This window comes from Tyto alba, unplaced genomic scaffold (assembly GCF_018691265.1).
Source record: "Tyto alba isolate M040663 unplaced genomic scaffold, T.alba_DEE_v4.0 Super-Scaffold_38, whole genome shotgun sequence".
Classification (NCBI taxonomy): Eukaryota; Metazoa; Chordata; class Aves; order Strigiformes; family Tytonidae; genus Tyto; species Tyto alba.
The window spans coordinates 7,170,252-7,184,053 of NW_024881313.1; the positions used below are offsets into that span (position 1 = coordinate 7,170,252).

Sequence of the window (13,802 nt, forward strand, 5' to 3'; positions counted from 1 at the left end):
GGTTTTCTTCTGTCTCTCTTGGTTGAGTTCCCTTTCTTCCCCCTCATACACTGTCACAGTTGCTGTTTTTGCAACACCTCTGTTCTGGATTCACTTTTTCCATCACTTTCAAATCCTTCCCCTGTCTCCCTGTCTCCTCCTAATATTTTTTGCATTCTGCTGTCTTGTCTGTTGGTTTTCTCATCGGCTGCACACGCAGGCATGACTCAGGCACCCACTACTGCTTTATGTATATTGATGACAGAAACCTTGACTCACTGTCAATAAAGTGTCATGTTATTTTGTTAGTTGCCATTTATTTCACTTGCTGGGAACTGAACAGAAAAGATATTTACCAGGAGCAGTTAACACCAGTGTGAAAAAGAGACTCATCAATGGTTGCTTGGATGAGTGAAATCTTTGCTAAATAAGCAAAAAAAATAATTGTATAGGAACATAATGTTTAAATTAAAAGGAAAAAGTTTAAAAACCCCACAAAACAGTTTCAATATTAAAAGTTTAAATTCTGATGACCAGATGTGTTTTCAAAGGAGAAAAATATAATTAGTTAAGGATTTGAAAAAATAATGTATTTAAGTCAAAATAGATTCTATTCTCTTTTCTCCACATAATGCTATCAGTTTATTTCAAATAAATGGGAATCTGTAAGTTGGTATCACATTAAAAATTAATGCAAGTGGATATCACATCCCCACAGCTCACCAGATAACTATTCTAATAACACTTTAAATCTCTCATGAGCTGTTAAAATAAAGCAGGAGAAGCTGATGGAAAATATAAACGACGGGGAATTGCAAACACCTCCCTTTCCCTTGCAGCCCTATAGGAGGCATCCGCATGCCACTGGAGCGCAGGCACAGCTCCCCACAGCCCCTCGCACAAGCCCCGGGGAGGGAAAGGCCCGTGGGGTAGCCTGGAAGCAGCCCCCAGCATCCCTGCAGGCTTCCTCCCTCCTTCACCTTAATTTCACAATGACTCCCGTGTATTTTATATGGGCCTGAATGGAGGACAAATGCTGTAAATGCATCAATCTCTTGCACAGAGATTTGCTCGGGGACTAAAGCCAGACAGGCTCTTCCTTGGGCATTCCTGAAATCCTCAGTTGGTCATGATTAAAAATCCCCCCATACAAATAAATGGGCCCAAATATAATAGCACCCCAGAATGAAACTACTGCAATCGCAATCACTGAAGGAAAGTAAATCTTTTCTAGATCTATGTGATTTAATCCACCAGCAAATTCCTGAGCAGTCTCACCGCCAGCACAACAGTGTCCTAGCCATGCTGGGTGGGGTGGGACAACAGAAGCTGCTTGTTAGAACTCTCAAGAAAAATATGAGAAAATTCCTTTTCCCTGAAAGGAAACTCACTAATGCATGATTTATTTTTTTTTTTTCTGAAAACAAACAGCTCACACTCCAGATTGATCAGAAACAAAAGAAATAATTGCCCAGATACTAAAACTCTAAATGCATTTGCCATTTGGTTAGAAAGGAAATTTTCACCTGCTTAGTTGCTGAACAGAGGGAAAACTCTTCTTTAGTTAGCCTGGACTGTGCGCTGCAGTATTTCAGCCTTGCCTGCTACAGCATTAGTGAATATATTTAACTGTATCGAAAAGGGTTAAATAAATTCTGTATCTATAAGATCCAAAAAAACGTAGAACTGAAGGACTCTGCAAAGACAGTGCTATGAACTACATGCCTCTCTCCTCTTCCCTCACTTCTCTGCCTGTGCTAGACAGCTTCTAAACTCTGCCAAAGGAACTGGGCAGCGACACAACATAAAAATTCAGCTTTTAGCAGGGGTGAGCTTGAACAAGTCTGAAGGCAACAAGTATGCAAGGAGTAAAAAGAGCATTGTTGTGTTTTTTTTTTTTTTTTTTTTTCCAGCTTATTCAGTTATAGATCTTTCAGTGATCTCCGTTGCTTTCTTAGAAGACTAACAAGCTCAAAACTCTGTACCTTGACCCCCCACGGATTCCTCAACGAACCTCCTGCTGACGGAGCACAGGGCCTCCCACGGCCACCCGTGGAACCAGTCAATAGTGGTTCAGCTAACGATGGCTGGGAACTCCCGAGCGTGCGCCCGCAGCCTGGCACCGGCAGGAGAGAAACACAGAATGGTCTGTGGAGAGGAGGGAAGGAAAAGGGGAGGGAAAAGAATCACAGGACGAGTTGAGGCAATCAAAGACAGGCAATGCAATGAAGCATTGCCCAGCGCTGGCACCGACCAGCGCACTGCTGAGGCTTCAAAACAAATTTGGCAGCTGATAAACTTTGTCAGCTAGGATATCGCCTCGGGCAAACAGGTTTTACTCCTTTTCCACAGTACAAATGTAGCACACTTGCAGCTTTCTTCCCCTCTCTCCACCTTGGTATCACCTACTCAGTTTGATAGCTATAAATAATAATGCAGCCACAGGGACTGGCTGGCACGCAGACAGCCAGAAGGTGCACGTTCAGCTGGTCATGGTGACACAAACCCAGTTCTTGAGTTGTTAAATCTATTCAAGCCACTTCCTGACATTTGAATACTCACTGCGACCCCATTAAAAGAACAGGAAGAAAAGGAGATCTGGATCTTAGATTGTACGTGAATTTTTAGGGACTGTTCTTTAAAAGAGTGGAAAGGGATGTCCAAAACAAGGGTAGGCTAAAATATTCAAAGGAAAAATAAATCTGTGATTTGCTGTTAGTATCACTAGGCCTACCCAAAACACACATTTGAGAAGGAACAGTTATTCTAGTCTCTCAGTTTTGTCTGTGGACCTACTTACTGCAGTTAGTATGTATTTTGACCATTGTATTTGGTTTTGGTTAATTAGCAAAATGACAGACATCAGGCTGTCAAGACAGGACTGGAGTCTCTCCTATATGCTTCCTATGAAATGAGCTATTTTTGCTGCACAGGGCTTCTCAAACCATATGGCATTGATATTGTTAATTCCGATGGAAAACATCCAAATGGTACTAGAAGAGTTTATCACTTCACCAACAGCCACAAAAGTCAGGACAGAGCCCAGTCAGGCATACCAGGGAAGTGACAGGTTTATTCTGCCTCTGGATAAATCGGGAATTGACTTTACCTATTAAGGGAAAACTGGATGAAAAAAGAAGAGCAGAAAGAAAAGAAGGAAAAAAGGAGTGAAGAAAGCAGGAGGTTGACCTGGTACAACACTTCACTGGCTTTTAAAGCAGTCAAGGAGGAGAGAAAAAGTGCTGAGTGGATAGTAACAGTAGAAAAAGCTTCTATGGTATCTGGAAAGAAGACTACACAGAAAATGGAAAAGACTTGCTACTATCTCACAGTTTCTAAAAATACACCTCTGCACTGGAAAACACAAGACAACAACTCCAATTATCATTTAGTTATGAGCAAAGATGAGTAAGTTTCAGTAGAACTAAGTCAAAACAAGAAAATCTTTTACTGATATTCAGAAAACCCTCTCCAAGAGAAACTGTTTCCTAGGACATTTATACATTTTGTAAAGCTTGGATTTTATGCTGAATTAGAGAGTATGTTCTTTTTTCATTCCCAATGCTTTTAGCAAAATTAATTAAGAAACGGCCTCTGGCCACAAGCACTGGTCAGGGCTGTATCTCACAAAAACCTTCTCTCTCATGGCTATACAAACTGAGTGGGATTTTGAGATTACTGAAGGCTTCAGATCAGTGACACCATTTTCAGGAGGGTGTGATATCGCCAAGTGTAACAGCAAGGAAAGCACAAGTGGTCCTTTCTGTTGGGAGCCATGGTGGAAACAGGAGGTAAAAGGCAGAAGATGTGTGAAATTCTTACAAGAAAAAAAAAAAAAAAGACCCGAAAAAGGGTAAAAGGCAGAAGCACGGAAGGCAAACAGAAGCAATGATAGCCTCACATGTTGCAACAGACAGGAAAAGAAATTACGCAGACTAAAATACTAAATGAGGCATAAAAAGAGAGAAGAATTCACTGAAATCTTTACTGGTAAGTGAAACATAAATATTCAATAAATTAGAGCCCCCAAGCCCATGTTTTAGACTGCACTGCGCAGTAACTGCATGTTCCAGCATTTTTTAGTCCATTTACTTATTTCTATTTCTAAATGGAGGGTGTTCATTAGTACATAATTCTATTTTCAACATGCTTATCAGCTTCCCAGAGATACAAGATCTCATAGTACGTTTTTCCTCTGTCTTGTGGCACAGGATGCAAAGAACTACTTGATGTTAAAACAGGGTGTTGAATTGCTGTAGTTATTTGGGTCCCCCTAATGATCTCCTTTATTATCAAACAGAGAAAAATACCTCTCTCACATGAACCTAAACATTCTTCTATCCACAGGTGATTTGCACATTTGTCTAGGGAGTAGTTGAGAATGTGTCAGCAAAAGAAACCACCGGTTTTAAATCACTTGTGACCTTTGACTCGTGAAAGAATTACCAACAGCAGTGTATGTTCTCATATTTGCAAGAAAGTAGTATTTTCCCCAATCTTCAAGAATTTAGGCAGAAATGTAGAGACCCATGCAAAATCACAATGGAGTCCAGGTTGTCCAAGGATATTGCAAAGACAGGCTGATCAGCAAGTTGGTCTACGGCACAGAAGAAAATGCCATCTACTTCAAATATGTTCAGCACAAAGAGGCAAATGGCAGAAACATCCATGTAGAAATCCATTCTAGCCAAGTGATAAAAATGACACTAAAACTGTACAAAGACCACAGAAAATCTTGGCATTTACAGCAAAATTTTATCAGGCTGATAAGAAAGAAGGGAAAACATGGAAGAAACAATCAAAAAGATGCAAGAATAAATGGTCTCCACCCCAAAACTCTGAGTCACAGAAGAAACATACATGAAGAATCTGCTAGGTCTGTTTTGCGATTCTCAGAGACCTTGGGTACTTGTGTGAGTTTTCTGACATTTCTTCTGTACTATACCATGTATCATTCAATAAGACATTGTCTCTCCCTCTTATTCATGTCACCTCATTATCTGATAAAATTACATGTTCAGTTATAATACCTCCTTTCTTATACCTCTAGTAGCCACCTTCTCAGATCTGTATACCATCCCTATTATGGTAGCAGTAGTAACGGAGAGCCTAGAGATATCTGTTCCCCCTCTGATGGGCTTCTCACAAGTGTCCTTGATATAGCAGTGATGCAAAACTGCATCTATCACACCTCCAAAGCTGGAAACCATACACTGTCTTGCTACAAGTTGCATCTTCTACACCCTCCTACACTGTTCCCATTTCTCATATTTGGACTCAACTCTCTAAGGACTGGACTTTAAGAAGAGTCCAAATCAACGTCTTGGACCATTTGCCAAACACGAATCAGAATGTAGTGTTTTCTTTAGTCTTGTACCCTAAGTAATATTTTATCCTCCCTAAATAGGAAACATTTGTTTGTATGGAATAATTACTATTTATGCCCTATTTATATCGATATTATGTTGAACTTTAGGGAAAGCACCTTCTCCCCTATCCAATGTAATTTGTTAGGAGTGATATAAAAGAGCTACTTGTATCTGTAAGGAGCTGCATTAGTTTATATGAACTGCAGATCCAGAGAAGATAATACTGACTTTTCAGGATTGTTTACTTTCTAATTTTACCCTAGCATATAAATTCTAGATTTACTAAGTCATACCCACAACTCATCTGTTTCCTCCTTGCCCTTGGCCACCTCTTAAAAAAAATTCTGAAAGTTTTAAAGTGTACATTATAGTTGTATGTTCTAATCTTTATTCTAATCTCGTTCTTATTCAACACAGTACTTCTTGCACTCATGTGGATAACCACAGGACACAAAAGACTCTCAACAGTTAACTTCCATAGCAAAAGAGTAAGGAACAGGAGGCAGAGTGGTGAGTGAAGGCAAACAGGAGAGAAACAGTTGAAGCAACAGTGCATCCAGTGTAAGTTGCTAAACATGGTAAGCAAATCCAAGTGAAAGTCTTTGCAAGGAATACCAGACACACACTTGTCCTACGAGGATTATTTAGCTGGAAAGCCCAAGCAAGAAAAAGGAAATATACCTAAGTAAGTATCCCAGGCTCAGCTGTCATGACTATACTGTGAACATCCCTGAAAACATCTAGTTTAAAGGCAGGTGAACTTAGTATACATGAAATACAGATATACCAATCTTGCTTACAGTGCAGACATATTCAAATATGTAGCTGAAATTTTATAAGAGCAGATTACAAAGCAGAAGATAACAACTGGAAAGAACTGCTATGAAGGCTAAGAAGAGAGGGACTAGATGAGAGGATCTGCAAAAGCCAATAATAAAGAGAACAGCAGCAGGAGATCTGAATTCTAGAATCCTTGCAGAGAATGAACAGAGGAAATTAAATTCAATAAAAAAATAACAATAGGAAAATTAGTTACCTACACACAAATGTTGTAGATTATCATGTCAGGATGAAGTTTAGAAGAACAATTTCTCAAGCCTTTAATAAATTACTTAATGGAATAGCTAGTTCTAGAGCTCAAATTCAAACACAATATTTATAATTTCCACTACTTTTCTCTAAAACACAAATTTACACTTGAGTGATTTATACTATACTGTATTGTTAGGCAGGAAATTCAAGCACAGCTCTAGCTATAATATAACTCCCTGATTAGATAACTGTGTCTTTGCTAATAATTTTTTGTGGACAATAAAAATATAGGTTAGAGCATATACTTGAAAATGTAATCATAAAAAGAAGGTAACCAGATCCTCATCATGTCATAACCTTCATATCCCCTTTAGCTTTAGTGAAGTTTGGTAAAGTCACACAAGGCATGGATTTGATGTGGCAAGTATTCAGGGTTCATTTGCATGCACCCTTAGTGGATTCCCAATATTGTAAAGGACTTTGTGCACTGCTTGTGTTGCATGCAGAATAATGAAGATGCCATGTGATCTGATAATAAGAGATTTGTGAGGAAAAATGAGTAATTATTACTGACTACAGTTTGAACAATCTTTGCTTAGTCAAGGTCATATTTTGAAAACATTTATCTTCTTCCCAGGCCATAAATGACAGTCTAATTTCACAGAGGGGAAAAAAAAAAAAAAAAAAAGAAAAAAGATAGGAAATGCTCCATGTAAGAAATGCTTCACTTTTTGCAAGATAACCAAGATATAAATATTACAGAGAGGGTATTCCATATAGTAAAAGAAAAATTTAGGAAGTTCTCCAAGATAGATCCATCCCTTTGTTGGAAAGAAATATAGATTGAGAGGGACTATGCAAGAGTCTTTCATCTGACATTTTTAAGATTCAAATTTGCACAACTGAGTAATGAGGACAATCAGTGTGGACAAAAAAAAATGGTATGATATGAAATTAATATCAACTTTCATGTAGCATTCACCACTCCTAAGAACACAAAACCCCCTCTTTTCTCAAATATCCCATGAGCCCCACACTCAAAGGTCACTCTCACAACAGATGTGTCTCTTACACTGTATTTTTTGGTTCAACCTCCTCCTGCTTATCTCAGATATACAAACTCTCTAGGTTCACTAAGTGCTTCAAACAGAGCAAGGCAGACAATGGCATATCTTAATACTAATGAACTAAAGAACGCCTTGGCACATGCTTGACCACTGGTCTGACAGAGCCCATCCTATTTAAGCGTTAGCACACTCACTTGCATGGTTTTCCCATGTGAAACTAAGCAGTGCTGCAGCAGGAGTAAGGAGCTGTACAGACCAGGAATCATTCACAACCAGCTCTATGCTGCCACTGTCATGTTGTGAGCAGAGGAAGGAAAAAGCTAAGCCACGTGGACACCAGCCTTGTCATGCTACTAGTCCTCAGGACCACAAAATACACCTCAAATTTACTCATATAGATGTATCCTTAAAAAATCAGCTCTCTAAGTACTCAAGAAGAGATGGCTGACATCCAAATGAGAAAAGCCTGGAGCTTTTCATAGAGAAACAGGAACTCTGTAAGAGCCTGCCAACTGCAGAAGCAGCTGTTTTATGTGCTACAGAACTTAGAAATTCTCAATAGCTTCTTGGCTGTCTAATAACACAACTGAGCCTTCATTTGGTAGGGGGTAGTAACTGTGTCTGTCTGTCCCTGATCCACCTTCCTCCTTAGTGGCAGCTGGTTGGTGAGTTCAGAAATTATTTGGGAGGTGAGACTGATCAAGTGATTGACAGCATGATCTTTTGAACCCTTATTTCCCATCGAATCAAACAAATATGATCACATCTGGGATTAGTATTAGTTTAACGTAGAACCAGAAACCCTAAAAACTTGGTTCTCTTGGCTGGGACTAAAGCAGTCAAGCTGACAGGTACATGTATTTGTGTCCTCAAAGGGAAAAACTGTGAGAGCTGGCCAAAAGCTGAGCTGTGATGGGGCTGCACAAGTTCCTCTGAGATTCACAGATAAAAAAGATGTTCTATCAGTGGTGAAACAGACTACAAGAAAAATGCTGACGTGTCCTGATGAAAAAAAGGATTTGGAAATTGAAGTAATAGCAATAATATGGACAAGATTGCCTGTGGTGACGCAGAGCACCTGCCCTGCCTATGTCTGACATTAATTCTGGTTGAAGCATGAAACTGCTCTACTGCTGAGTTCCTTAGAAAATTGGGAGCCAGCTAAATACTGACAGGAGTATGCAAGGAGAACACCACTATCAGGATGTATTGACTGAAGTAGTCCAGCCAAGTCTGCCTCTTGGAAGGGAAACTGGAGAAATAGTATTCCCTAAACTGAGCAGATTTAGTTCTTAATGCTGGGACTTCACAATAGCCACTGAGGGATTGTAAACTTTGAAACATAAGGAAAATACACGATGAGGAAACTTGTTCAAGAGATGGGAGCAAATATTTGTAGTAGAGATCCACCACTCATGAAGAAAACTGTCTGCACAGGGACCAAATAACAGATTCAGTTCAGAAGGAAAGGCATATAACACATACAGCTTTAGAATACATAGTAATGTTTAAGAGCACTGAGGAAACTGAGATGATCTATTAGAAAATGTAGAACTTGGAAAACAAGCAAAGATTAAATGCTGTAAAAAGTATGTTTACTGGAAAGAGTACATTTAAGAGTATGTTTGTGTAGGAAGTAGGTTGTGAGGCATTTAGGCACAGTGTTCCCACTTTTGTGAAAAATGCTGAAAGGTTGCCATGACCAAAAGAATAAAATAAAATCACATGGAGTTGAAGAGAAGCAGGACTGACGGGCCACACCTCATATACATGCTTTCATTAAATAGTTGCTTCTTCTGGCCTTTACTTTTATAAAAAATGATGATAATGTGAAGAGTATTTAAGAGTGATTACTGGACAGATATGTGGGATACTGAAAAAATTCTGGAGCTCCAGCAAATCACTGTTAGCCTTAAACTTCTCAGCCTATGCAATGATGTGCCTTAGCACTGTCAGCACATTACCACTCACAGTGTTTGGCTATCAGCTTTGTTCACTTAAGCACCATTCTTTTTTAATTTATTTCACCATTCATCACAAAAGCTTCTGAAATCCTGAGGTGCATAATGTCCTCGCACACACTTCAGTTGTGGGCCCATATTTTATAAATGGTGCGATCCACTGTTTTTAATTGACATACTTCCAACTTAACACTGACATAAATTTGCACATACATACGTGGCATGTTCTCAGTACGTTAACAGCAGAATTGATTACAAGTTCCAGACTGAAAACAATCTAAACAAAACAACACAAAACCAAAGAGCTATGGTGGTTCAAAGAACTACACTGTGTAGTCTGGGTTCCTGAACTACAGATTCCTCATCATAAACAGAACTGTAAGGTATAAGATGATGGGTGAGCTCAAGGGAAATGTAGCTTAATGTAGAATGTTGAGGTTTCAAAATGAAATTGAAAAAGGAGTCTTCACTAAGCTTTAACATTCTCAAACTGTCTAAATTATCTTTTTTGTTCTCTTTCATATTTTATTAATCTTTTATTCCTCAAATCTAGGGAAAGGAGGAGGTGATAGGTCACCCAGCACTAACTAAAAGCCCATACAGATAACTGCCAGTGTGTTAACTCATGAAATTTATGTCTCCTTCAGTACTATAATGTCCCTACTTTGCTTCCCTGCAACATGAATAGATATCTCCTGTTCTTGCCGCCAGAAGTGCTAATTTGCACAGTGGGGGACTGGTGAAATTGTTGCAAGGTAAAAGGCATTCGAAAACTGGCTTTCAAAAAGCTCTTAGAAAAAAAAGAAAAGAAAAAGAAGAAATTGTTGGGGGAGTAAGGAAAACACAAAGGGAAAGAAATGGGAAAGATGAAAATGAAGAGAGATATTGGACATAATATTTTTTTTTCCTGTCTTTTCTTAAAAAAATGTACACAAATGCAATAGGCATGAAACAGAGACAAATAGAACTGACCAGAAATAGATACACAGTGGGTGAGCACCAACATTGACCATGTCACTCAAGTCTGAAAAAGCAAAACCAATACAGAATATTACTAGATAATACACTAGATCCCGTAACAAGTCTCCACTGGCTTTTAAGTTACAGAAGAAATTTGAGGAGGGACAGAAGTGATGACAACACAAATAGCGATAGGAAGGAACATCAGCAAAACTAAAGCAGGAGTGGAAAAAGAGAGAGGATGAGAAAAAAATTTAGGGAGTGGCATGTTATGAAGTGTAAGAACTTGAAAAAAATCTCAGAACCAAATAGGAATGGTCTTTAGGTCAACGGTGGTTAAACACTTCAGAAGATGCAGAAAAAAACCACACAGAAGACTATTGTGGAATAACCTGTTCAGGGAAGGCTCTTCTTGTCACCAATCAAACAGATCAGTTGAATAAAGAAAATACAAAATAATAAACAAAAACCAAAATATATTCCTCTCAAAACACTCTCTAAAGGATTAACGGTTTTCAGACTTTTACTTTTCTTATCAGCTACATACATATTTCAGATGATGTATAAAATTGAAGCCTGCATAGACCAAAATTTTCTAAAGATTACACTTCAAAACCAGTGTTCCCAGCTTCTGCTTTCTAGCTTTCAAAAGAAAACTACAGTCTGCCCCAGCAACATCGCCTCTAAAATGGAGTTTAAGAGAGACACTTGTAATTGTTGTATTGTATTAATGTGTATTGGTAAACAACTTTTGACCTGAAAACAGCCACATGGATATTTTATTTTTCCAGTTTTAAATAAAGTAAGAAAAGTATAAAGAATTAACATTTACTGTGAAATTTCAATTATTTGAGCAAATGTTTAAGGGTTGACTACACATACAGAATTACTATACGTATAACTAGGAAACATATTTACAATTGCACTACTTGCACCACTAACTCCTCACCAGCACCTCACTTCCCTCTGAAATGCATTATTATATTCAAAACATAGCCGCAGCGTGGCTATGTGACTTTCCTATGAGCAAGCAGGAAGTCAATAACCAGATCTAGGAGTAAAATTTGGTGTACACCAAGCCTCCACAGAGAGAAGGCTATTACAGGGGTAACATGAGAGGGGAAAATTCGACATCACATGTCAGCGAGCAAGCCTTTCAAGAGCAGTATGCCAATATATGCTGGGTTGTAACTGAAATTGAAATGTGCTGGTATTTTGACCAGCTCAGCACTGCCTCTTGTCCCTGAAATATGCCTTACTTTTATCTGCAGCCGCACTCTCCTCGAGAGGAACCTCCAGCAGCTTTCTCTGTTGTCCATCAGGCCCAGGGCTCAGACTTCTTTTCTGACTCCTGTAACTATGCCCTCCACATCTTCATCACTGAACAGACCTGGAACCTCTCCTGTGAAAAGACAAAGAGGTAGTCAGGAGAAGCCTTATGCAATACAACCTGAGAAATAATCTTCTACATGGTATTTAGCACAATGGTGTTTAGGTGCCTAACTAGAACTATTCTACGATAATAGACAGATCAAGTTTCTTCCTGTTCCCCACACCTTTTTACCTAAAAAGAACATTTTTTTTTTAAGGGAGAGGAAAAAACATTGGTTTAAAAAGAGAAAAATATTTGCCCTTATAAGTTCACTCATAAATTAGGTATCCCTCAGAAGAGTGGTTCCTTTTTTTACAGGCTGTTAGAAAATTTTTTTCCAGTCTGGTTAATAAATAATAATGATTAATAAATAATATTAAAAAAAAATAATATTTTGAGATGCTCTCCAACTGTACAGCATGGTATTATTCCCATTTTATCTCCAGATCCCCACATTCAGAATCCAGATTCTCCGATTTCCAAAACATGGGTAAAACTGCGTTGCCGTCTGTTACACTTGTGCAGTCACGAAGATGTTGCTTGAAGTCAGTGAAAGCATAACAAAGCAAACAGCATTAAGTCAAAGACAGATTCTCATCTCTCTCCAGATCAGCACTTATGCAAGATAAGCCTTAGCAATTCATCTCCTTGGTGGGCAACGCTTTCTTAAGCAAGACTCAATGCTCAAGTTGGAGAGGTTGACTTGGCCTCTCTAAAAGCTCTCCCTACAAATACCTGAAATAGAAAAAAAATCCCTTTAAAGTTCAATGAAAGCACAGATCATTTGTCATTGGAAAACATCTTTCAAGAAATGTGTTGGTTTAATCACCTGATGCCAACAAGTCATTAATCAGCACAAGAAAGCGTTCATCTGGAACCTGGGCATCTGTCAACAAAAACACTGTGGGCATGTTCTTGGCACCAGTCTTGACATACAAACTGGCAAGATCTACCTGTAAGGAAAGGAGGCAATCACTCATATCCTGTTAAAACATTGATACAGAAAAAGTGTGAAATGCGTGTCAGCAGATGGCAATACATTGATGACTTCTTACTTTTTTCAGTTTACTTACATATCACTAATTTGCTGCATAACATCCAAAGGGAAAAGCAGATTAGCTTTGTTTTCCATATCAAACACTGAGGTTTTGACACAACCTACTGGTAAAGATCAAAATGGACTACTAATCAAGAACATTCCCTCATAAACGTACTAAAAAAGGGATACTGCAGTCATGAAAATTCTCATCAAGAACAGCCATAACCACATCAATAATGTCTGGGAATTACACTGAAGAGTCAGATCCATTTTAAACCCTCTTATTTCTGCAAAACTTCTTTTTATTTTTTTTTTTTTTTTTAGTGAATGTATTTAGGAGAGCTTTCTCATAAGGAAAAAAAAATGTAGTAGAAGAAGAAGAAAAGAAGAAGAGGAGGAGTAGAGCACTGGTACACTTTTACTTTTGGTGTCACACATGGGTGGCCCAGAAAGAGACATAGCATGGGACCATTGTGCTAGCAGCCATGCAAACATGGAATGCTTTTTGGCATGGGGTTCCAGAAAAAAACCCAAACAACCCACATCGGTTGCATTTGAGTGTGGTCACATTTGAAATACAGAATAAGGTGAATGCTGGCTGATATGAACAAGGTGCCACACAACCTAATAGAAAGAAAATCCTCAGGCTTGTTAACAGAGGCTTAGAAGTTTCCCGGCTTGGAAACAGCGTGGGGGAAATGGCCACCTGATCCCACATCTTACACTGCCCAGGGAAGGAGGGTACAAGAAGTCAGACACCATGTAAGACACTGAAGAACACACAGCACTTTTCCAAAAACGAACAGCATATACCTCCCTCTGAAAACTGATGCCTTAGGCTGCACGCACTGTGGTAGTTTAGCCACGGCCCAAGGCTAACAAAAGGGCTTTTTGGGAACCACCATCCACCGAATTTGGCCATACTCAGATCCTTATTTAGCCACATCTGAGTTTCAGAAGCATCTCTTGTTGTCTGCATGGAGTGAAGAAAATGTTTCTTCTTTCCCTGTTTGCTCACATAGA

The 13,802-nt window shown here is 38.9% G+C and overlaps 1 protein-coding gene across 1 annotated transcript in view; it reads right to left on the reverse strand.

Moving 5' to 3' along the window:
• Positions 1 to 13,802, reverse strand: part of DNAH11 (dynein axonemal heavy chain 11) — a 156,700-nt gene that overhangs the window by 68,781 nt on the left and 74,117 nt on the right. The window contains 3 exon segments of the mRNA XM_042802166.1: positions 1,978 to 2,127; positions 11,628 to 11,770; positions 12,570 to 12,693. Coding sequence (XP_042658100.1) covers positions 1,978 to 2,127; positions 11,628 to 11,770; positions 12,570 to 12,693 — 417 coding nt within the window.